Raw genomic sequence first — 23,715 nt, 5'->3', positions numbered from 1 at the left:
AATTTTCTTAATTTCCTACCAAAGTCTTAACAGAAAATGTGACTGTTTCAGACAGAAACCTGGAACATTATAAGTCTTTCATACCTATGGCCTACTTTTATGGAATTGCAAACTCTAATAAATTATCAAGTGATTTATGTATTCATTTATAATTTTTTTTAATAAAATGAACTGAATGATGAAGAAGGAAAAAAAAATTATGGCTTTTAGCAAGGAGTGAAAGGAGCAACTGCTCCAAGAAGACAGGGTCATCTCTGTATGCAGAGTTCAGACGACTGGTTTAACACAGCAACGTCCAACAAAAGGGTGCAGCCCACACAGTTTTCCCTGAGGCTCTGGTGCCAGGAACAGCCAGCTGGCGCTAGGAGCATTGGCTCTAGCTCTCCACTTTGAACTGCACAGCTCTCCTCACCCCACCTTCCTCTGGCACCTGTCAGGCCCTTCAACAAACCAGCCAGTTCAACCCAAGTGAAGAGGAAAACAATGTGTTTCCCACTCTAGGTACACAGATCGAATCAGCCTGTGGAAGCACTTTACTAGTACTAGAACAGATGCAAAACAAGCATCACGACCAAATGGCTGTGAATGGGGAAGAGCCCAAGTGAAGGATTTTCCAACAGAAACCTGCTGAATCACTTTTCCCCCATATTATGAAATAGAAACCTCAAGGTTTAGCTTCAGAGCTATCAACAGAATCAGTCTCATCTGTCCTTAGAAATTTTTCTCTCTCCCTTCCTTTGTGCCAAAATGAGCACTAGGTTAAATATCCAAAGTGTAAGCCAAGAAAAAAATAGCTATTAAAATTTGAATCAATATCTGATTTTATTCACAGCCTGGCTATATGAGTGATACTGGTGACTCTAAATAGAGAGGGTGACTTGAGCTGATCTAGTGGCCATGTTCTGTGGCCATTCCCTCTGCCTGCTACCAACCACACAATCCCATCTGCTCCCAGTCATATAGCTACTGAGTAAGTAAGCGATGCAGACAGCTGCTTTAGTGGAAAACTCCTCCTCTTCCACCCCATCCATGCCTCAGGTTAAACGTCAATCCAGCAGAAGACTCATCCTGCCGCCATGTGATTTCCAGATTCAGCTCAGGGGAAGAGGAAGAATGGGAGAAAAAGAAAGACAGGCTGACCATTTTGTCAATACATCACCACCACGCTGGCCTCACTACGAAGACCTCAAAACCCCCATACCCTATTCAACACTAGTTTTTGGGGATTTCACTCCCAGCTGTTCACTCTGTTAAAACATCACAATTTTTGTGATCTGCAAACCAGATCAGTTCGGAGAGAAAAGATTACTTTTAACCTGATGATTCCACTGGGCTGCCACAGGTAAGACATACCCTGAGAGAAAATGTGCAGCCAAGAATAGGAACTCCTTTTTAACACTGAAAGACAAAGGAGAAATTACAGTTTAAAACACTGCAATATGTTTTAGACCACTCCGAGGTTTTACATTTAAATGAAGAAAGTCTGCTCTCAGAGACAGAAGGTAATAACTTGAAACAGACAGTAATATAAGACCTACCAGCACTGTACTGTAAAATGAAACTGCAGATGAACTAGTTTACAGTGTTTTGCCTGTTATATTGCTTAGTATTAATAGGAGCGAAGTACAGTACTTTGATACAAGAGTACCATAGGGCTATTGTATTTGCCACTGGATACAAGTTCCAGAACACAGACAAGTGGCTGCTGATCATTAGATTCACCAGACCTGTTACAGTAGTGATGGCTGATGCCCAGATGTTGGGTAACAGTGCCCAGCCTAAGAATTTGAGAAGCTGTACAACGTTACTCCACAAGTGGTAAACTCACAGGTCAAGGTTAGTTCTAACAGACCACAACAGCAAAGATGTAGCTACCTCTGTAATCAAGATAGTAGACCCAGCCTTAAATTTAATATTCTGTTGAAAACCCTGTTGTAACTATTCACACTAAATTAATTGTCTTTTGCACAAATTCTTCCCTGAAAAAATATCTGTCATTAAAAATCTGAATAGTCAAAATTCAGTTCCTATTTCAGTCAAAAAATCTATGAATTACTTGGGACATCCCCTGAGTCATTCTACTAAAATACATATACTATCAGTTTATTTAGAGATGAAGAGAGATGCACTCATTAAGTAACATATATAGAAAATGCATACACTGTATACAAAATCACTCAAGAGTTCAGACTTAAGAATGACATGCATTTTATCACCTTGATGGTAAGAAGACTATGTACAGGCATTTTAAAATGCTTTTTTAAAACATGAAGAGTCATATTGCCAAAACTATGAAAGGGCTATACGTTCCAAACTGTGTCCCCTTAATTTATCCCTAATACAAATGCCAATATCATTACCATGGATCTTGATTCTAAACTTGTTATTCAATTATAAATAAAAACTAAACACTTGAAGAAGAAATTGGCTGTTAATTACATTTTGTTACTCCTAGTAACACAGATTTCTAAACAGAAATTTTAAATCTTGTATACCAAAGCAAATTTTCACTATACTCGTGAAAAAAACAGAATCACAAATAGCATGACTCATCCTACAAAACATAAAACTATTTCAACTTCCAGTTAAGAAACTGTCTACATTCTAACAGTTCAAGTACAAGGAAAGAAGGATTCTTGTCCCCAGCACCAGACTACTAATTCATAAGTTCTGTTGCAACAGAAACAGTATGTTAATAAAAAGAAAATGGTGACTTGAAAAAGTACAGTTTTATGTATGTTCTATCATGTATAACAGGGAAATACCTTATAAAACCTAACAGTAACACAATTACTTACAGGCAAATCTTTTAGGAATGGTATCATAAAATCAGAATTAGAAAAAATGTAATACATTCTAATTTAGAGGTCACTCTGCCTCTTCTTGACCAAAAGTGCTATTAAGGGAGAAAGCAAAATGAGTGGCACAAAGCAACTTGCCAAAGTTATAGGCCTTGGCTCAGAAGAGACAGGGAAACCATACACCAGGCATGTCCAACCTGCAGCCAGCCCCTTGCCCCATGCTATAGAGGATGTGAAGAATACACAGCCATGCTTTCTGTTTTGATAAAGGAGTTTGAAAATATGCTTCAAGATTGCTAAAAAAAAAAAAAAAAGAATCATGAACTTACATTTGCAAGACCATTTTCAGTTGATATAATACATTACCTGCAAATTTTCAAATGAACTGAAAATGAAATGAATAGAACTGCAGTCAGATATTCAACTCAAAAATCTGATCATGTCTCCTTACCAAACTTTCATAAGACCTCTCTTACCAGAGAAAAACACCCTTTGCTTCACAGTCACACCTTACTCATGGCATTGCTTTTTGGTAGCACACACATTTGTGAACAGTTGTCAAAGATAAAGTACAGGACAAGTAAAATTTCATCAAAAATCTAATGAATACCTTGAGAGTTCAATAAGAATTGCAATCACTGCCATTGAACCAGAGTGATGCATTAGTTTCACAAAAACAAGGCCAAATATCCCACTGGTTTTATGTTTTTTGTTGCTCTCTTTTTTAAGAAAAATATTAAAAATTAAAATCTTTTGTTACTTATATATTAATAGTACTGCATATTTTATGAGGGTTGCTCTGAAATTACTTTCTCCTATGTTACTATGTTGGCCCATGACGTCAGGGGCAGATTTTGGCAGTATGGCAGTAAAGGTTGAATCTTCCCACCAACATTCCATTACATGTTGTTGCCGTGTGACAGCTGGCAGCAGAGGGGCAGTCTGACAGAATGGTGTCTGGTATGGAAGCACATATGAAGCAACGGTCTGTACTGAACTCCTCCATGCACAAAAGATGGCATCCACTGACTTTCATCAACGCTTGCTTAATGTTATGGAGACCAAACAGCGCACTGAGGCAGTGAGTGGTGCATTTCAGCAGCGGCAAGAGCAACAGCAGGTCACGAGCGCTGGTGCAGATTTTTACGGTGCACCATGCAGGCTCTTGTTCATTGTTGATGAAAGCGCACACGTAATGGTGGTAACAACACTGAAAAACAGTGTTTTGCAGCTGAAAATTTGCTCTATCAAACAACTTTATTGTGCTCTTCGTATTGGTTGTGTTTTCCATAGAAATAAATAGGAGGCATTACTTCCAGAGCAACCCGTGTATATGCAGGCTAAGACAATTCCTCTTTACTCAGTGAGGCCCAGGCAAGCCAAAAGATTGGACACCCATACCATACAGGATGCATAAGGACTTGCAGGTGAAGATTTACATCTTGTTCCTCATTACTCCAGTTTTTAAACAGTATATAAAATATTATGAATGTACAGGTACATACTCCCCTCCCTCCATCCATGACAGTTCAAAGTCACATCTTATTCAGAATAAAGTTCAACTTACTACACCTTCTGCCCAGCTGCCTTGTTCCTCTGCCCAAATCTCACACAACAAACACACACATAAAGTAAAGGTACGCTGGATGTTGTGTACAGTAAAGAATCATCAGAGTACAGCCTCATGGAAACAGTCTGTGGGAGTATTTCCTGAGCTCAGGCTTCTGAAAACTTCCTCTTCTCATCCCCTTTATATTTAAACCAGGAAGCTGGCTATTTAAACACCTCAGCTGTGCTCAATAACAGCAGCTCCCACATGGAAATGACTGTCTCTGAAGTATACCTCAGAACACCACATCATGGCATAGCACTTTACAGGAATGCTACAACTCACTGAGGATTCTTTGAAGGGAAATTGGAGTAGCTATGCCTTAATTCCATCAGTATGTAGGAATTATCTGCAGGCAATATCATGCAGCCAACATTAGATGTGCACAATGTTTCTCCTTCTCAGAAAAGCATCATAGAACCAGATGTGCATTGCAGGCCACCTTGCCGCTTTCCTTCCTGTTACCACAGCAAAACTTGTATCTATCATGCAAGTAACAGATCACAGTTCCCACTGTACTACTATTTCTACGCCTGGATTTACTTCTTCATTTAATGAAATACAGAAATACTATAAAAACAGTGGGAAGGACCTGTTCCAGTGTTATGTATGAAAAAAAAATCTCTGCTTGAAAAGTTTGTAGTCTTCAGTAAACCAACAGTGTTAAATCATAAAACAACGTTCAAAGAGCTATGGAATTGGCAAAGTTGAGTTCCAATTCATGTGACTATAGCATTAAATATTCAACTCATGTGATTATGGAACAAAAGCAATTACAAAGCTTGGAACCTAAGCTTCTTGCAAACTCAAGTTTTCCATTTGCAAGGTCAACAATACAATCACATTAAATAAACACATCATGAGATGCCTGGCTGAGCGTTTCAATGGGAGCTACCTGCCAGATTGTAGCACTGAGGACAGGATTTGGTGGTTTGTTTTGGCTGTCTGCCTTGCTGTGCACCTCACGCACATGGCTGCTCCTGAAGAACTCCACATCACAAAGTACTTTATTTGTTATTCAGCAGTGCTTCAGAGCTCTGCGAAACAGGAAGTGTGTACTGGTCATGGTTCAGCAAGGATTTACCTAGGGTATGATGTTTCTGTACTTTAAAACTAAATTCTTTACCAAAAAGCAGATGGCATCCTCCATTATATTATTTCACCTAGAAAAAAATACTTTACTTAAGGAAAACAGGGAGTGTTATGGAGATAATCTGTATGTTTTATGAGACTTTACCAGTAGCATACTCACATGGGTAATTATCCACAAACATGGGATCTATGTTATGAAGCAGTTCCACTCTGGGGGAAGGTCTTCCTTCACTAGAAGAGAAAGAAAATATTAACTTCCTCCTACAGCTCATTAGGATTCTGCAATGTTCTATTTCAGTGCCCTTTGTCATCCTAACACAGAATTAATTCATACTGATGAACTGATTAATGTGAATGTTCTCTTCCAGACCAGTAGCAGTAGCTTTTGCCCCTATTTTCCTTGACTTCAGTGGTCTGGGATTATCCACAAGATTTAAAAGTATAGAACTAGCCTTACCAAAGGAGGATTTTCACTATTACCAACTTTAAAAATTAAATTTAGCAGCATAAACTGGTATCCTAGACTTCCTCTACTCCCTGTGTACCTGAACACGAATCACCACCCTAGAGTGCTGAAAGCATTTTGGCCATCTGCTTCAAAAAACACCAGAGGCATTGGTTAACCCTTAAAAAAAAAAAAAACCACCAAAAAAACAGCCTCTTTCTTTTGTAGAGAGTTCACAAAGATTAGTTAGATAATCTGAACCTTACTCTGCATTAAAAAAAAAAAAAAAGAATCTTTCTCCAGCTATTAGCTACTTCGTATGAAAAGCTAAATTATCAAGAAACTCTCTGAATTAAAGAAAACCCAGTGCTGAAAGAAACTCAATAAATGAAATTCATTCCTTATAAGGGGCAACATGGGCAGGAATTAATAATTAGAAAGAACCTCATCTACATCATGATAAAACATTATTGTATTATCTGACTGAGAATGTAAACATAAGTTTTTAGAAACTTCCAAATAACTTAAACTGCTCTCATTTATTGTAAGTCTCAAAAAAGTCAGCGTAGGCCGCTAAAGCTCTTGATATTAAAATAAAAAATGAAGTAATAAACTTAGTGGAAATCTAGTAGAAACCAAAAATGGCTGTTAGTTTAACATATATTTCTGTAAGAAGCATTTTATAATTGAATAATATTTACACAATTTAAAACTTTCAATATCAACTCATTAAAATTAATATTCTTCCACTTCACTTCTAAAATCATTTCTGGATGCTACACATTTTGAGTAAATAAAAAATTAAGGAGGATCAGATGAAAGACTGAAGTTATTCAGATGATACAACCTCGCAATTAATACAGAGGAAATACAACAATTAACCTACAGGCTAATTGGTGGTCACACTACTGAGTGATCTGGAAGTCACTACCGAGTGCCTGTCCATACTTAACAAAACTTGATCTTACATTTAAGAAAACTTTATTGCCTCTAGATGCTCCATTTACAGCTATTGATAACTGTGCCTTTTCCCAGTTGTTAATAAGTTAATACTACCATGCAGTAATTAGTGCAAGTTAAATTAGGATGTGAATTTGGAGTTTGCAAGTGATTTTATAGAAGCTGCTTGGGAGATACTGTCATTTTCATATGTGAATCTTCAGTATTCTTTCAAAAATGGTGGTTTATAACCACTATATATTACTCATAAAACCACAGCCAGAGAAAAGAAGGCAGCACTGAAAGTTAAAGGTGTCTGGCTGACAGAGGAGGACATCAGGAAGGAAGAAACAACGTCCTTGTGAAAATAAGTACAGAACTCAAACTCACAGCAAAGTTCCCTTTCCCTCTGCCTAAACTCATTCCTCTTTCCACTTTGCAGAGGGCCGCAGCTGACCTTAGTCCCTCCAGATGCCCTGCATTAGGAATGTATACAGCTAAAGAAGAGAGCTGTAAAATTCTCTATGATATCTTACTTTTGCAATTTTTCAGGATTCATTGTAACCACATCTTAAAATTCTCTTCTTTCAGAACATTTATTTTTAGAGTATAGTCTAATACATTGCTTCCTCACCCTAAAAATAAGGAAGATTTTCCTTTGTCTGGAAGTTATTTTACCATGTCAACTGAGAATTCAATTAAGCAGTTAAAAGGAATTTTTTTTTTCCAAAAATAAAAAAAAGCTCTAAGAACACCTGGACTGAAACATATTCAACAAACTTCAGAGTTAGTAGAAGAATTTGCAAGTTTACGCTGAGAATATCAGTCTATCTTCTCCTTTTTAAAAACATATAGAGGATGTATTGGTCTCTAGTGAATTTTAACAAACATCAACATGTGATCATTCACTTTAATTGCTGTAAAACAGGCAGAAGGTGTCCTTGGGAGGAAATCAAGGTTTTTCAGAGTAAACATGTTCATCTTTCATGAAAACATCCTGAGTATCACTTGCAAAAGCACTTGCATTATCTTGCATTTCTCTGGGTCATAACCATATACACTTTTCTAAAATAATTTTATTCCACATGTTCTGGAAATAAACATTACTCTCAGCTTTCAATTACTGTGGTTGTAAGCAGTTATTTATACCACAAATAGCTATGAATGAACATTTTCCATCATCACTATGTAGTACAAATGAATTTAAGTTGATTTTGCTTCCTATTTCACCCACTCAATTCTGATCTTTCTAGCATCACAAAAATACAAAACTGCAACATGCCAGGCAAAAGTCTGCTTTTGCTCCCCAAAATCTGCTAAGAAGCTTCAGAGAAATAGTAATTATTCTAACCACATTTTATTCTGAATCTTTTCGTGTCTATCACAATGCTTCATGCACTTGACAACAATCAGTACTACCGTTTTCCTTTAAGGAATGTAAAACAAAATCCTTCTGAGCACAGACACAGTAGATATTCAGTACTGAAAAACAAAATATATCAAAACAATGCATCAACCACAGCAGAGTTCTACATCATTATTTTGCCTCACCTCTCTATTTCAATAAATTAGAAAGCATCTGGAAAACAGATGTTTCTTAGAAATGCAAGTGTCTTTTGAGAAACACGCAGTACAGTTCAGATTCCTTGACTAGCTGCATTTTAGTATTGTTTTCCATTAACTGTTTTTGTTATTCTCAACTACTATTTTTGTAAAACAGAAAGTGATGTTTCTACTGGATTTTAGATATAATTTCTAATATGTACATGATTTTAAAGGTTCCAGCTACAATGCAGTGTTACTTGTGATGATATAAGGTACTAGATAAGTGGAATATGCTGGGATTTACACAGATTTATGCTCGAGATCTGAATTTTACAGTAGCGAGTTAAAACAAAAGGATACTGCCCATGCTACAGCACCCTATGCTATAGTGAGAGTAGGAATGGGAGGGCACCAGGGGCTGAGTGGGAGAAAAGCTGAGAACAGTGGTAGACACTGAAGTGACATGAAGAATCACTCTCTGCTGCTCTCTGGGAATTTCAGAATGATCTGATGGATATCCAAAAACGGGTGGTTACAGTGATGCCATTCTAAAATCATTTTCAAAAAGCAGCTGGAGACATTAAAAGGAAATTTAAACTTATTTCCAAAGAAACTTGGAGGAAATCAAGTTTAGGAATTACTGGTCCAAACATATGTTTGAACAGTTTTGCATGGAAAAGCTTCTTTGATGTCCCATCGTCTTTTACTGTGGAGAACTGTAAAGGCCATAGTATGAATGGAAAGACTCAGAATATCTGTGTGGGGGGACAATAGCAGCAACACACATCAGGGAAAGGTGTCTCACAATGGCTTGCATTGATGATACACAGTTTAGAAGGTGAACAAGACTGCAACATGCAGGTCACTTTGACAGGATGTAGATACCTGGAGATAAAGAACAGTGAAGACTTGTGATGCCTCAACAGAAGCAGAACAGGAAAAACAGCATCAGTAAAGGTACAAAAAGGCAAGCAAAAAACTGAGCATAGCCACCAGTGTAAGAAGAACACAGATATGTCCCTTGAGCTATGCACCACCGCAGCTGAGCCTGGTCACAAGTGCTGTGGGGCTCAGCTGCCAATGGGTTGCCACAGAACACCTGCCCTGGTGCCTGGATGCTGGGCGGAGTTCTTAAGATACCCACCTTTTGGTGACTGCGTGTCAGACTGTGACTGCGGATGAAACCTGTTTTACTTCAGTTTCTGTTTAAATAAAATTATATTTTACTGCCATTACATCTCCTACTGATACAGTCTGAAATACTATTTCCTACAGTACTAGGTCAGTAGATGAATTTGGAAAGAGCAAACAAGGTTTAAGTTCAAAGGCTCTGTCAAACAGCTTCTAAGTAGCATACAAATTTTAATCAAAGAAAAGAAGTTCAAACAAGGAGAACAAAAATACTGTATTTCTGCAGTTTCACACATTGTATGAAAGGAACTTTAACTTGGTAAAAAGCAAGGCAGAAGAGGATATATTCTTTTTGTCTACAAGAATCATGTGTTTATGAACTTAAGGTTTTCATGTCCCATTTGCTCCCAGCCATTTACACTTCTTCTGGTTCTTCAATCAAAATTCAGCAGAGGAAGTGGAAAATGAACAGCTGTGGACACATGTGGTTTTCAGCTCTATTTACCACAAGAACTTAATATTAATCAATGTCATGTTAATACAGTTCCTAATTTGGACTGCCAATCAACCTAAAATAAAGTTTGTTTTAGAATTTCAGAATTTATATTTATTCTCCGTATTTTTATATCATTATCTAAACATGCCATATATTGTTGAATAATTGTTTTCTTAATTGTATTTACTCATAAATACCATGTTAAGAAAAGGTCCTTTAAAAACTATCAATTATCTATAGACAAAGATCAAACAGATTTGGGAATGGATCCAATACTTTTGTGACTTCTGAGATTACCTGGGTTGTTTTATACATCCCTTTAAAAGGATGCTAAATCAATATTTCAAATTTGAAAACTTCCCCTTTGATTACACATACATTAACTAGCAGACTTAGGAACAAAGATCAACAAAAAAATCCTCAAACAAAACAAGAACTCACAGAATCATATGCAGCTACTCACGTTGCATCAGGTAAGAAAAAAATACAGATGTAATGTTGTGATAGGCTATTAATTTCCGTTTTTCAAATGAGGCAGAATCTCAGCAAATTTCGCTCATTATGAACTACCTGGTCCTAGAAAAGCAACATATTTGAACTTTCCATCAGATGTCACCAAAAGGGCATTATTCCTTCATTGTTTGCTACCCAATTGTCAAGCGACCTTTTGAGTTATGAATATGAAATTTAATATACTCATTTCTCCTGATTACATGGGAAAATCATGTGAAATCTGACATTTATGCTGCAAGTCAGACAAACAGCAGCCTGACAATCCACAAAAAATGGCTTTTCCCCCCTTTGGACAAAGGCTCTCCAGCTGGCACAACTGCAAACATATGAGGTCAACTATTTCCTGGCAGTACTAGTAAACATAATACTCAGTAAGAGATGAGATTCAAGTGACATGCGCATGCAGGGGATGCAGAGCTGTACCTATTATTCCCAACATACAGTTTTAATAATGAAGTAAACTGATCTAAGAAGAACAGTCCATAACAAAGAACGCTTGGTTGAAAGGGAATCCAGAGTAAACAGGAATTCTGCTGGTAGTTGGAAGAAAGGTTAGCCCATGATTTATCAGTACCCCAGGATCTTGCTGATGCTGTTTTCTCACAGTAATGTCAGCATGTGAAATATTTTGCTGTGTCTGGCTCAACAAAAGTTTCAGTTTCTGCCTGGAAGTTAATGGCCCCCTGCCCTCAGGTATACACATCCTTATCCGCTTGGAAGAGAGCCATGCAGTGTACCCATGCACAGCATCACACACTCTCTGCAAAATCCAGCTGGGGTAGAACACTACCACAGAGCTCCTCAGAAAAAGAGACACCACTAAGAAAGAAATCAAGCTAGGTATATTCAAAACAGATAATCCTGCTATTAAACAAAATAAATCTGAAGATGTACTTTAACTCCTGTGATTTGAAGTTCATAACGCTAAGATATGTAAAATCCATGTTAATTTATGTTAATGAACTATATAGGTTACTATAAAAGTGATGCCTCCTATTTATTTCCATGGATAATACAACAGATAAAGAGCACAATAACACTCCTTGATAGAGCAAATTCTCAGCTATAGAAGATCTTCTTACAACATAGTCACCACCACTAGCTGTGCATTTTCACCAGTAATGAGCAAGAGCCTTCACACCACACTCAAAAGTCTGCACCAGTGGAGACAACCCACTGTCTCACAGGTGCTATGATGGCATCATCAGCCCAAACAGTTGGAAGTCAAAAGGCACCAAATCTGATCTATATGGGGAGTGTCCGTAAGACAGTCCAAGACTGGCAATGTGTTCCATGCTCTTCAAAGTGCAATGGGGCCTGGCATTACTGTGCTGCAAGAGAAAGGCTGTCTTCTTCTCAGACGTTATTCCAGAAGCTCGAGCCTTTAGCTAGGTCAGCATAGTGGATTAATGGTCAGAGTTGATAGTTTTTCCAGGTTTCCAGAAATCCAGAAGAATCATTCTTTTCCTATCCCAAATGGCAGTACCCATCACCTTACCTACTGAGAGCTGAGACTTTAACTTTTTTTTTTTTTAATTTTTTTTTAAATGGTGAATTCACATGTTGCCACTCCATGAACTGCTGTTTTGACTCTAGCTAGTACAGCATGTCTTGTCACCACAAGACACAACCCAGGAAAAATGTCACCTTCATCCTTGTATTTGTTCAATAGAATCCGACAAACTTGCCTATGATGTCACTTCTGTTCCTTTGAGAGCATTCGTGAGACCCACCTGGTGTAAATTTTGAGATGTTCCAATGCTGCCACCACCATTTCCGGTGCATTGAAGTCAATATTCAGCTCCATACACAGTTCCATGGTTGCAGTCTGCTGATTCACATGGATGACCTAATTGAGGCACTCTTCATTTTGTGGTGCGACAGCTGTGATGGCTGTCCAGAACATGGTTTGTCTTTCATCTCAGTGTTACCACTGCTGAAATGCACCACTCACCACCTCACTCTGTTCACAGCCACTATTTGGTCTCCAGAAGCATCCATGAATGTCAGCGGGTGCCATTTCTTCTGCATGAAGTAATTCAATGACACACACTTGATTCATACATACTTCCATGTCAGATGCCATTTTGCCAGGCTGCCACTCTGCTGCCATCTGTCACACAGCAGCAAAATGCAATGGAATATTGTCAGGAAAGTTCAACCTCTACTACCGTAACACCAGCATCCGCCTCTGATTTCATGGGCCAACATCATAAAATAGGATGTATTAATTTCAGAGCAGCCCTCATATAGTATTATATATACACTACATTTGTGGATATACACACACAAAACAAGTGATGCACAATGCAACTGCTCACCCTCCACTGACTAATGCCTAGCCGGTCATCCAGCAGCAGCCATTCCCCTGGCACACCCCACCTAGTTTTATTGGTGAGCATAAAGCCACAGGGCATGGAATATTCCTCTAGCCAGACTGGGTCACCCACCCTGGCTGTGCCCCCTCCCAGCTTTTTGTGCATCCCCAGATTCCTTGCTGACAGGGTAGCACATAAAGCCGAAAAGTCTACGGATCCATGTAAGCACTGCTCTGCCTGCAGGCCAGCCTATGATCTCTTCCAAGATTCCTGTGTTTACGCCATATAGCCTCAGATACACCACGTGTGGAGGGGACCCTCCCTTTGAATGTGCAGCCCAGCACAGGCCTTTGGAGTACCAAGAGCTGTTCTTCAGAACTAATTGCTTTCAAAGCAGCTCAAACCCCCTCATAGGCTGCCAAAAGCTTTTTCATTTGGAACATAGCAGATACTCTGTATCACCTGACTCCAAAATGCTAGGGGTCAGCCTCAAGTCTCCTGTGGTATTTTCTGCCACAGGCTCCAGGTGAGGCCATTCACCCCAGCTGCAGTATAAAGCACTTTTTTTTTTTTTTTTAAACATCTTGTCCTGTCCAGACTGGCCCAAAGGCTACTGCATGAAATCTTGTTCAATTTGTTCAAAGGCTTGTTGTTGCTCAGGACCCTATGTGAAATTGTTCTTCCAGGTCACTTGATAGAGAGGGTTTATCATCAGACTGTAATCCAGAATATTCATTTTCCATAAACCCACAACACCTAAGAAAACTTGTTTCTTATTTGCTAGTTGGTAGAGACACCGCAGCTATTTTATCCATCACATCCCCCGGGATCTGACATTGTCCATCTTCCCATTTTAGTCCTAAGGACCAGATCTCCTGTGCAAGTCCCTTGAACTTACTCTGCTTTCTGGCAAAACTGGCTTTCAGAAGGACTTAAGAGTACAGTCTCTCTAAAATTTCCTCTGCTGTGTCGTCCCACACAACGATGTTATCAATGTACTGCAAGTGTTCAGGAGCTTCCCCCTGTTCCAGTGCAAACTGGATCAGCCCATGGAAAACAGTAGGGTCCAGGTGCACCTTCCAAGTGAAAGCAAACTGTGGTGTAGCCCACCCTCTACTGCCAGAACAACTGAGAAAAACACACTGGTGATATCAATTGTGGTACACGACTTTGCTGTCTTTGATTCCAGTTTGTATTGAAATTCTAGTACGTCTGTCACAACAGCACTCAGCAGTTGTATGACTTCATTCAGGCCCATGATAGTCCACTGTTAGCTTCCACCCTCCACTGGACTTCCACACTGGCCATATAGGACTATTAAAAAGTGAGTGAGTCTTGCTGATCGCTCCTTGGCTCTCCAGTCAGCGAACCAGCCTTGTCTGGTGTGATGTTGCCAGTGGTATTCCATTCTGGTAGGAATCAGCACCTGTTGTTCTCCTCTTAGCAACCCCACAATATAAGGTTCATCTGAGAGACTGCACAAGGTAGACAGCTGTTTAATTTCTTCCGTCTCCAAGGCAGCCAGAGCTGGCTAGTCAATTCATCCAAATGGCATTTGGCTGTACCCTTCTAAGTCCTTGAAGTACCCTCTATTGAGGTAGTCTATAACAAGGATCTACAAAGTATTCAAGACAGACACAACAGGATGTTTCTCCACTCATTTCCAGTGAGGCTCACTTCAGCCTCCAGTTAGCCTACAGTTAGCTCTTGGGATCACCCTTTCACTCCAGAAATACAAATAGGTTCTGTTTCTTTACAGTTTGATGGCATTAGGGTACACTGAAAACACACACACACGTTCCCGGGTTTCGGCACCACTTGAAAACACACACACACGTTCCCGGGTTTCGGCACCACTTGAAAGCACACTCACACACACACACAGACACACACACAATAGCAGCAAGAAAAGCTTTTTTTTATTCAAAGGTATAGCACTACTTTTATAATACTTGTTATCCACTATTGCCATCTAAAGCTTACTCCCTTAATGCTGATTGGATATTTTTGCTGAGGCATGTAGCAGTGAAGCATGAAGCAGTATTTTCCATTTACTGACATATCAAAAGGTAGCTTATCGGATCATCTTAGTTTGCCATTTTCCCTGCGTCACGGGTACATTCTTTGCTCAACTTGTCCCTATTCCTTCGGGGAGGGGGCCTTTCTCGTTACACCTCGTATCCTCGCAACCGCCTATTACAACAGTACACTGTGCATTTGTGTCCAATAGGGCTTTATAATCCTGTGGTTCTGACATGCCAGGCCATTGGATCCACACAGTCCAATAAACTTAGCTGTCCCTTTCTTCTACCTGCATGGTCTAATATTGGTCACAGTATTCACTAATTACTTCTTGTAAATGCAGATCAGGAGTCCCTTCATTGTGATTAGAAGTAACAGACAAGTCTGTCTTTCTGTCTGGAGAACTGTCACTGGAAACTGAAGCAACCTTTTACCTGAAGACCTCCCTTTAACATACCCATGCCTCTAGGGTCAAAGTACATTTTTCACCCCACTTCCTCACATCCTCTCCACAGTCATACAGGAAAGAACAGGAGTAGAACGTGGTGTGTACCCACTAGGTCCCCTCTTGAGCACAAGAGCGCTTACTCCTAAAAGTTGAGATATTGGTCTATGCAGGTGAGGGAGAAAACTCATTCCCTCTGTTTAAACTGCTTAACCAGTTTCTCCATACTGGAGATTCAGGCCCATAGGGAGGGAGAGACTTTCTTCATATTGCTGGAGTTGGCCAGCAAATTTATCAACCATTTTTCCCTTTCCATCTTTCCAAGTCAATACTGCCAGTGACTTAGCACACACTTCTGCAACATGGATCATATGCCCTTGACTTCATTTGGATCTTCGGACAACCGATCATTGGCCAGGTCAAGATAAATTCCCTTAAGCATGGCTAATTCTCTCAAATATTAGATGCTTCTTCTCTATGGTGATTCACTTGCAGGGATTACATACATCTTCCTTGAAGAGATACCTTTCCTTCACACACAACAGAGGTTACCTCCAGAGGGAGAGGGGTTGTCCTCCTTTTCCAATTGCTTTGTCAACACACCTTTCCCTGAAGAGGGATCCCAGCTGCTTGACTTCTCCGCCCTGGTTTGACTTTCTGGTTCAACTGCAGGGCCTGACATAAGGTTGGAGCAAATCCAGAGGCATTTTCTTCCTCTTAAGGGTTCTGAATAGCGTTGACTACTGCTTGATAGGCACAGGAGAAAATCCAGCACAGTGAAGTGAGCTGTAATCTCTGACATCAGAATCAGGGCACACCTTTTAAAAATGTATCAGTTAGTGTTCCACACTTGTTTAGGGATGATGTCTGAAACTATCAGAGGTGACAATCATGACAGATACCTGACTATATCCTCCCACACGCTTTGCCACCACTAACAACCCTGCCTCAGGCCAGATCTTTGTTTGATATTTTCAGGTAGTAGTTGAATCTTAGAAAAAACTGGAGACATAGCAATAGGATCATCCTAGCTTGAACATCTCAAGAATATTCAGAATTTTAAAACTATTTTAACTCAGATGCGGTGAAGAGCACACTTATTAATAGTTTTCATGGTAAGATTCCTGAAATTCAAGAATGATGGCAGTTCTGAGTATGAATACCAGATTAAGTTCATGATCCATGTAATTTGAGCAACCAGCAAAACCATAAACAAACTTAAGCCAGCCCCTAGAGACAATAAACAATAAGAAAGGAATTAAGAAAGACAACCTTGAAAGCAAATAAAGCAACATTATGAATGAATAAATCAACATTGTGACCAGCAACTATCAATCTAATATAATGGTTATAAGAAGTTCATGTGTTATCTCAGCCCTTTGAGCCCCATGTTGGGTGCCAAAATGACTTTTGTGGTTTAACCCAGATGACTATTCAGTAATTCAGTCACCCCCATCCATCTTTATTGGGACAGGGGAGAGAAAAGGAAAAAGATAAAGCTTGCGGGCTGAGATAAATACAGTTTAATGGGACAGAAAAAAAAAACCATAATAAATCAGATAAAAATGTACAAGCAAGTGATGCACAGCAGTTCCTAACTGACGCTCAGCTAGTCACCAAGCAGTGGCAGCACCCAAGGCCAACTCCCACCATTTTTTTTGTTCATTATACGGCATGAAATAGCCCTTTGGTTAATTTAAGTCAGTGCCCTGGTCCCCTCCCAGCTCCTTATGTGTCTCCAGCCCCCTCAGTGGCAGGGCAGTGTGAGAAGTTGAGAATTCCTTGGTCTACTGTAATCACTTGTTCAACAACAACTCAAACATTGGTGTACTATCAACATTTTTCTTTTCCTAAATTCAAAACACAGCACCATACCAATCACTATGAAGAAAATCATCTCTGTTTCAGTTGAAACCAGGACAGGGCTCTATAATCCATTTCAGTAGGATAAAACACAATGTTACAACACAAGAACAGCTTTGAAAGACAAAGGACTAATTGAATCTAAGTTTTAACTGAATATACCACAGAGGAACAACACTAGAGTTCCTTTTGATAGTTTGTTCCAGTGACTAATCATCTTTATCAGTTAATGACCTTTTCATTTATTCTTTTACATTCAACTTACTCTGCTGAGCCCGCTGCACCAGTAACAAGCACATATTCAGATGTACCCAGAGCCCCAAGTCCAATATCCAATATTTGTGATACCATTTTTATTATGCTTCTCCTGAGGAATAATTTTCTTATGTACAAGCATCCACATCTTACCATCAACTAGGGAAACAAATAAGTAACATTTTTAATTCGATTCAGCTCTGTTCTGTAGGTTAAATAAATTCTTCCCATACCAGAATTCTGACTCAGTGATTTGACATGCAGGTTACCTGATAGTTTTCCAAACATCAAAGCCATCCAAAGGCTTAGTGCCATTGGTATGTCCTCCAGCAAGGTGCACCAGTGTCGGTAGCCAGTCAGAGATATGGATAAGTTCGTGACTTTCTACACCTTTTTGCTTCAGTAAGGGACTTGCAACAAAGCCTACTCCTCTAACTCCTCCTTCCCAGAGGGTCCATTTTCTTCCCCTCAGCGGCCAGTTATTTCCACCTGCCATAGTTTGTCCTCCATTATCTGAAAAAAGTAATCAAATAGAATCAGTGGTAAGAAAGAAACAGAACAATCCTCCCTACAACATTCATTCATCCATTTGAAAAATATTTACATATTTATTACAATCTAGGCATGACATGGAAGTTCATACAATGTACTGAATATATTCAGAGTGTATTAAAAATTAAGTTAATTCTTGCAGAAGTCTTAGAAATTACTACAATATAAAATTATCACTGGCCAAAAACAATACCATATTGCAAGGTGATGATTTAGAAAGTAATGTTTAAAAATGTCCTCTGATCAATAAACAGCTAAAGCTTCTGGGATCAAGAACTTAATTTTAATTCCAACTACATTCAAGACCACAGGAAGAGTTGCTATCAAAACCATCACCAGTACTCTAATTACACTATCATTCAATTTTCCAAAGCAGTTATATTTTAAATTGAAAACTGTTACTCCGGTGTCAGGACACCATACTGCTCATTCACAAATTTTTTTTTTTTTTCCAGTTTTTTGTAAGCCGCCAAAGTCAGTGATTTGTGATATCAAACAAAACAATTGGCTTCTCAATCAAAAGCAGAAAGCTTGAGTTGAAACTACTTGAAGTAGTCGAACAACCTGGAAATACGCTGAATCAATTTTGGTTGATAAGATCAGGCAAGATGGTTACAGGAAAAGCTGAACTTTGACTACAGTAACACAGAAATACCTACATGAATCAAAGATAGCTCATGTAACTTTTTAACCAATCTTCTACATTTAGAAAAACACTTGGATTTCTAGAAGTGGCAGAATTAATGATCTGAGGTGACTTTAGTTACTATTGTACATTTGTTCTTGTTTATACCTGTTTTAATGATTTCTGAACAGTAACTGATGACAATCCTTCTCAGCATGATTTTTTCTGTATTTTAGTATGCTTAAAATTACTTTCAAAGTAGTCATTGAACTAACCTTCAGTAAAATTTGTCAAGTTTCTATTTTCTGATTAAAAAGCTGAAATTTGAGGTAAGAAACAGGAAATTCATGTTCAGTCCATTACAGAGGGACTCCACTGTAACTGCCAAATAATCTCCCTTCTGTTTCATTAATTAAGGATCAGTGTAAAATGCTACTATGAATACCTTTCTACTGAAAGACTCTTTTTGTTCTACTAAGGGATATTCTAATATAAGATTTTCAAAGGTGTAAGCCTTAACTAAACACTCAAAAAAAAAACCTCAGAATGATCTGAAAAGTACAAAGTGTTCTGTGGCCCAATTAGCTTCCAGGAAGGCTGCTTGCACATACAGCACACTTGGGTTAAAGAAAAAGAATAACATATCAAGAGCTTTACAGTTTTCACTACAAAATACAAGCAACCAAATACTAGTTACCAATATTTCTCACATAAAGATCTTGAGTACTGAGACATAAGAACTTAAGCAGTTGTCTGTGACAAAATAAGAAGACATTGGTTCAACAGTTCCTTCTGATGTGTGAACAGGAATTCCTGACAGGAATAATAATTGGACATTGTTCTCAGTAGCTTTTAACCTTTGGAGAACTACAGTGTAGATGAGATGCCCTTTACTACGTTAGAACTTGTTAAGATTTGATTCTACAATTTGTCCTAACTATGCTAAGTATTTTATTCATGACAAGCTACTTACCTTCCGCATCAGTTTAACACTAGTATTCAGAAACTAACATACCAGCAAACAGCAAGAAATTAGAGAAGTAGAGTGAGCTACAGAAGAATGAAGTGTACATTTATTGGGCCACAGTCAGATCTTTACTATAGTTTTTTTTCCTGAGACTTCACTATCTGTAGCTTAGTTAAGACACTCAACGCTGTGCCAGTTTCATTATGCAATAAACTCCCTGAGACAAGGATTCTATCCAGCATAAATCTGCAAGTAAGGACTTGTGCGTGATGTCATATGTAGTACATGATTAAAAGAAATGGGAGGAGAACAACAACATTTTCTTGTTTTGCTAACTTATCTGATATGCAAATGAAAAAAAAACATATAAAAAAAGCTTAATCCCACTCACTTTCAGGTTGCAAACTTACTATTTCCTTCTCCCTACGGAATTTGTATACAAGGATTACTTTCTGCTTCAGTTCTTTACTGAGCAACCAAGAAAGTTTTGAAGTAGGGAAAATGGTGGTTTCTGTTTTGATTCTTGAAGTTTTCACTCTAGTGAATCAGAACAGAGTTGATGATGCCAGTATAAACTGGCAGTTTATACCATTTTTAAAAGTTATATTCATGTATTTTTGAATATTTACAGTATTATCTGAGATTTCAAATATCAAGAAAAAAAATTAAAGAGGAGAAAGTTTCATAACATTAAAAGATCATAATGGTGTCTAGATTGATGAAATATTAAGGAATGAACAAGTCACAGACTGTATGAGATGTAGACTTCGGAGAAAGAAAAGCATGGAAAACCACTAGAGAACTGCAACTGATTTCTAGGTGGTCTAGTGTATGTCTAGACAATAGGACATAACACAGACAGCTTCTGTATATGCACACCTTTCCCCTAAGATAATACCTGTGGAAGTTCTCTTACTGAAATTTAATCTATTTATGCTAAAAGTCTGCATGGATTCAGAAAGCCATTGAAGAAGTTAGAAGTTAAACTATCATTGATAGCTCTTAAGTGAAAAGATAATTACTCTGTCTCAGGAATTTCTTCAGCTACGTCTGCTGAAGATTTGAAATTTTTCACAAAATTTCAAGTGAAAGGCACCAATGATGAGTTCTAACACTTTCTCAATCACATGCTGCCAGATACCACTATGGAGAGAGGATACATACTCAGGTGGATCCCTTGTCCATAGAAGTACAGGCATACTCACACTCTCCTAAACAAGCTACGTCTTCATGCTATTTCTCACTAAAAATTCATGTCATTTTAGCAAAGTATTTTGAATGTGGAACACACTCCACAGTACATATGGAAAATTCCAGTAGTTTAAAACACACACTTAACATCCACTTAGGTAAGAGATAAATAGGATCATTGTTGCTTCATGTTCAATGCCAACTTCATATCCAATTCCAAATCCACTTCAAAACAATATTTCCTCAATGATTTATCATCCATTTTTGCAACTATTTCTCTCCATGACTCATCCTAATACATTATCTCAGTAAACAGTCTCCAGAGCAAAGCTTTTGTAATCAAGGTACCTACGGCTAGAGGCTCTGATTTATAACACTTCTTACGAAAGCCTCAGCCCTGCTACTTCAGCTGAAAGCACAAGTCATCCCCCCCCAAGCATGATATTTCAATTGTCTCTTTGCTGGAGACAAACATCAAGTATGATTTTCATTAAAAATAAGAGCAGAATAGTCTGGAAAACTAAGTGAGTATGTTTTTCCTATCAGTAAGAATAATTTTTGCAATTACTTCAGTACAATTTAGACTTCAATAATACCCACAACATATTATATGCATTAGAAAAATTATAAAACAAATCAGCTCTTGTTCATAAAGAAAGGATGAAAATGAGGCTATAATTAGAAATGATACTTGGCATAAATATAACCTAGCTAATTTATTCAGAACTGTTTGTTTTCTTAAATGGAAGAATCATGCATTTATAATGAGCTTTGTTGTTGCCTCAGTTTGCTCTGTTAGATGTTTAGCTATCTCTATGTTCCTTTGGTATTCCTATCAAATCCATCATTTTGTGCTATTTTAAGATCGGAGCACCTGAAATGTTCTTTATCATTCCAACAGGATTTTCTTCTAATGATATTTGATGCATGTGTAGAGTAAACATGGCAAAACATGGACAGAAGAAACAAGAGGCAGAAAAACAGAAGCATCCTGACAACTTTAGAAGTTTGGTTTGAGCAAAGTAGTACACCTTCAAATTAACATAAGCTTTGTTGACTACACAGAAACCTATATAATATAGCAATTATAAAAAAACACAAATTATATGTGCATTGATTTGGGAAAGAGTGTCATTCCTGCTATGTAAGTGAAAGCAACAACCCTAACAAGAAAATTAAACATATTGGCAGTTCTAAGTACCGTGGAAAGATTCTACAACTGTTAGATTTGAGGGAAGCAAGCAGTCACAGGTAGAATAGTATTTAAAGGACAGTAGATATTTCTGAGAATCGGGAATTGGACAAAAATCGCTGGGTATAAAAGTCAAATTCATCTCTAATATTATCATCCCCTGCCAAATCATGTCTATTTTAAGTAGTATAATTGTCTTTTAATTTTGTGATGGCCCTCAGTATCCAAAACATAGGAATCCTCTTCGAAAAGAATTGCCACACTGAGTAACTTCTATGGAACCGACACTAACAAAATTAGCAGATCTGAAATCCCTAAACCAATATAATGCCTCCATACTGTAAACAACAATGCAGTTTATGTCAGATTTTCCATATAAATGTATTTGTGGGAAACACATTCTTGATAAAACAGATTGATATAAAGCTTTCCAGATGAAATATTCTTTGCTTTAGTAATAACAATACACGATACCCTAGTCCTCTGAAGACATCTAATGTACTGGAGAAATTTTGCCATTGTCATGGTTTTGTGATTTTCGGTTATTGGTATTCCACATCATAACATCATGTAGTGGACATACCTAGTTCTCAGAAGAGAAGGACTACTACAGTCCCCACGGTACTTTGCTCCTTTGTTACCATTTTCCAGCCGGAGGGAAAAGATAGAAGCTCGCAGTATAAAAACTTGCAGATCACGAGACCTTGTCCCTTTTTCCGCCGTCTCTNTCCAGCCGTCTTATCGTCGGTAGTAGAGTAAGGCCTACCTTGATTTTGGGACATTCTCTCTCTCTGTATTGGATTTATCAGCTTAAATTGTAACTATATTGTATTATAGCGTGTTGTTTTGCATTCCGATATCTTATTTAGTAAATTAGTTTGTCTCTCCTCAGATTGTTGCCGCTGTTCTTTGCTCTCAGGGCCATCTCCTTACCCTTTTCCCCTTTTCCCTTTTCCCGGAGCGTGGACCCGTGGATCCCCTGTCCCCTTCGTCACGGAACCGGGCCTAACGCCCATAAACCGTTGACAGCCATACATTTTGATGATAACTTCTGCCAGTAAACAAACAAACATATACATATATATAATTCTCTTAACCATAGCAACTATTCAATATGCCTTCAAGAGCAGAATCTTTTCACATAGGACAATTTTTATATCCTTTCAGTCATTAACCTATTTACATTCAATCACTTTCTCCCCCCAATCTCAGTACAATGCTGTTCATATTAAGACACTTTAATGGTCTAAATTGAAACAAGAAAAATAGCACTTTCCTACCAAAAGATTCTGGATGAAAATCAGATAATATAAACCTTATTCCAAAAAAACTTTGTATAACAGGATGTTTGTCTTTCAAAATATTGTGGGTTTTGGTAAAGGTAATGAATTTTTATTATTTTTTTTTTAATAAAAACCTTTCAACATAAGCAAAATAAAAGCACAGTAAGCATCTTATCTGTACCTTTAAAAATTAAGGACAAAGTTTTTTTCCTCATATACTTTTTTTTTTTAATTAATATTCACCATCGTATACACAAGAAAGAATTTAATTTGCTACATCTGTAATCTGTAAACTGTCAAAGATGTTTTACAAGAGTTTTTAAAGAACTCAGTAAACAAAACTAAACAGATAGACCATTCTGTTTCTCCCAAACTCTTCTCTGAAGTCTTGCCAGCTGCCTAACGTTTTGATGAGTGCACTATATATATGC

The 23,715-nt window shown here is 38.1% G+C and overlaps 1 protein-coding gene across 4 annotated transcripts in view; it reads right to left on the bottom strand.

Annotated features, from left to right (window-relative positions):
- Positions 1 to 23,715, bottom strand: part of ARSB (arylsulfatase B) — a 68,999-nt gene that overhangs the window by 16,160 nt on the left and 29,124 nt on the right. For 2 of the 4 annotated variants that reach the window (XM_021379672.1, XM_021379670.1), the window contains exons 5-6: positions 17,744 to 17,987; positions 5,663 to 5,733 (exon numbers count right to left, since the gene is read on the bottom strand). In XM_021379672.1, the coding sequence (XP_021235347.1) occupies positions 5,663 to 5,733; positions 17,744 to 17,987 (315 nt within the window). Of the gene's footprint in view, positions 1 to 2,087; positions 3,098 to 5,544; positions 5,574 to 5,662; positions 5,734 to 17,743; positions 17,988 to 23,715 lie in introns of those variants that run through there. The other 2 variants (XM_021379671.1, XM_021379673.1) reach the window with 2 other exon arrangements.

The sequence above is a fragment of the Numida meleagris genome, chromosome Z (assembly GCF_002078875.1).
Source record: "Numida meleagris isolate 19003 breed g44 Domestic line chromosome Z, NumMel1.0, whole genome shotgun sequence".
NCBI classification, from domain to species: Eukaryota; Metazoa; Chordata; class Aves; order Galliformes; family Numididae; genus Numida; species Numida meleagris.
The sequence above is the reverse complement of the archived record's forward strand: the minus strand, read 5'-3'. Positions and strand labels throughout refer to the sequence as shown.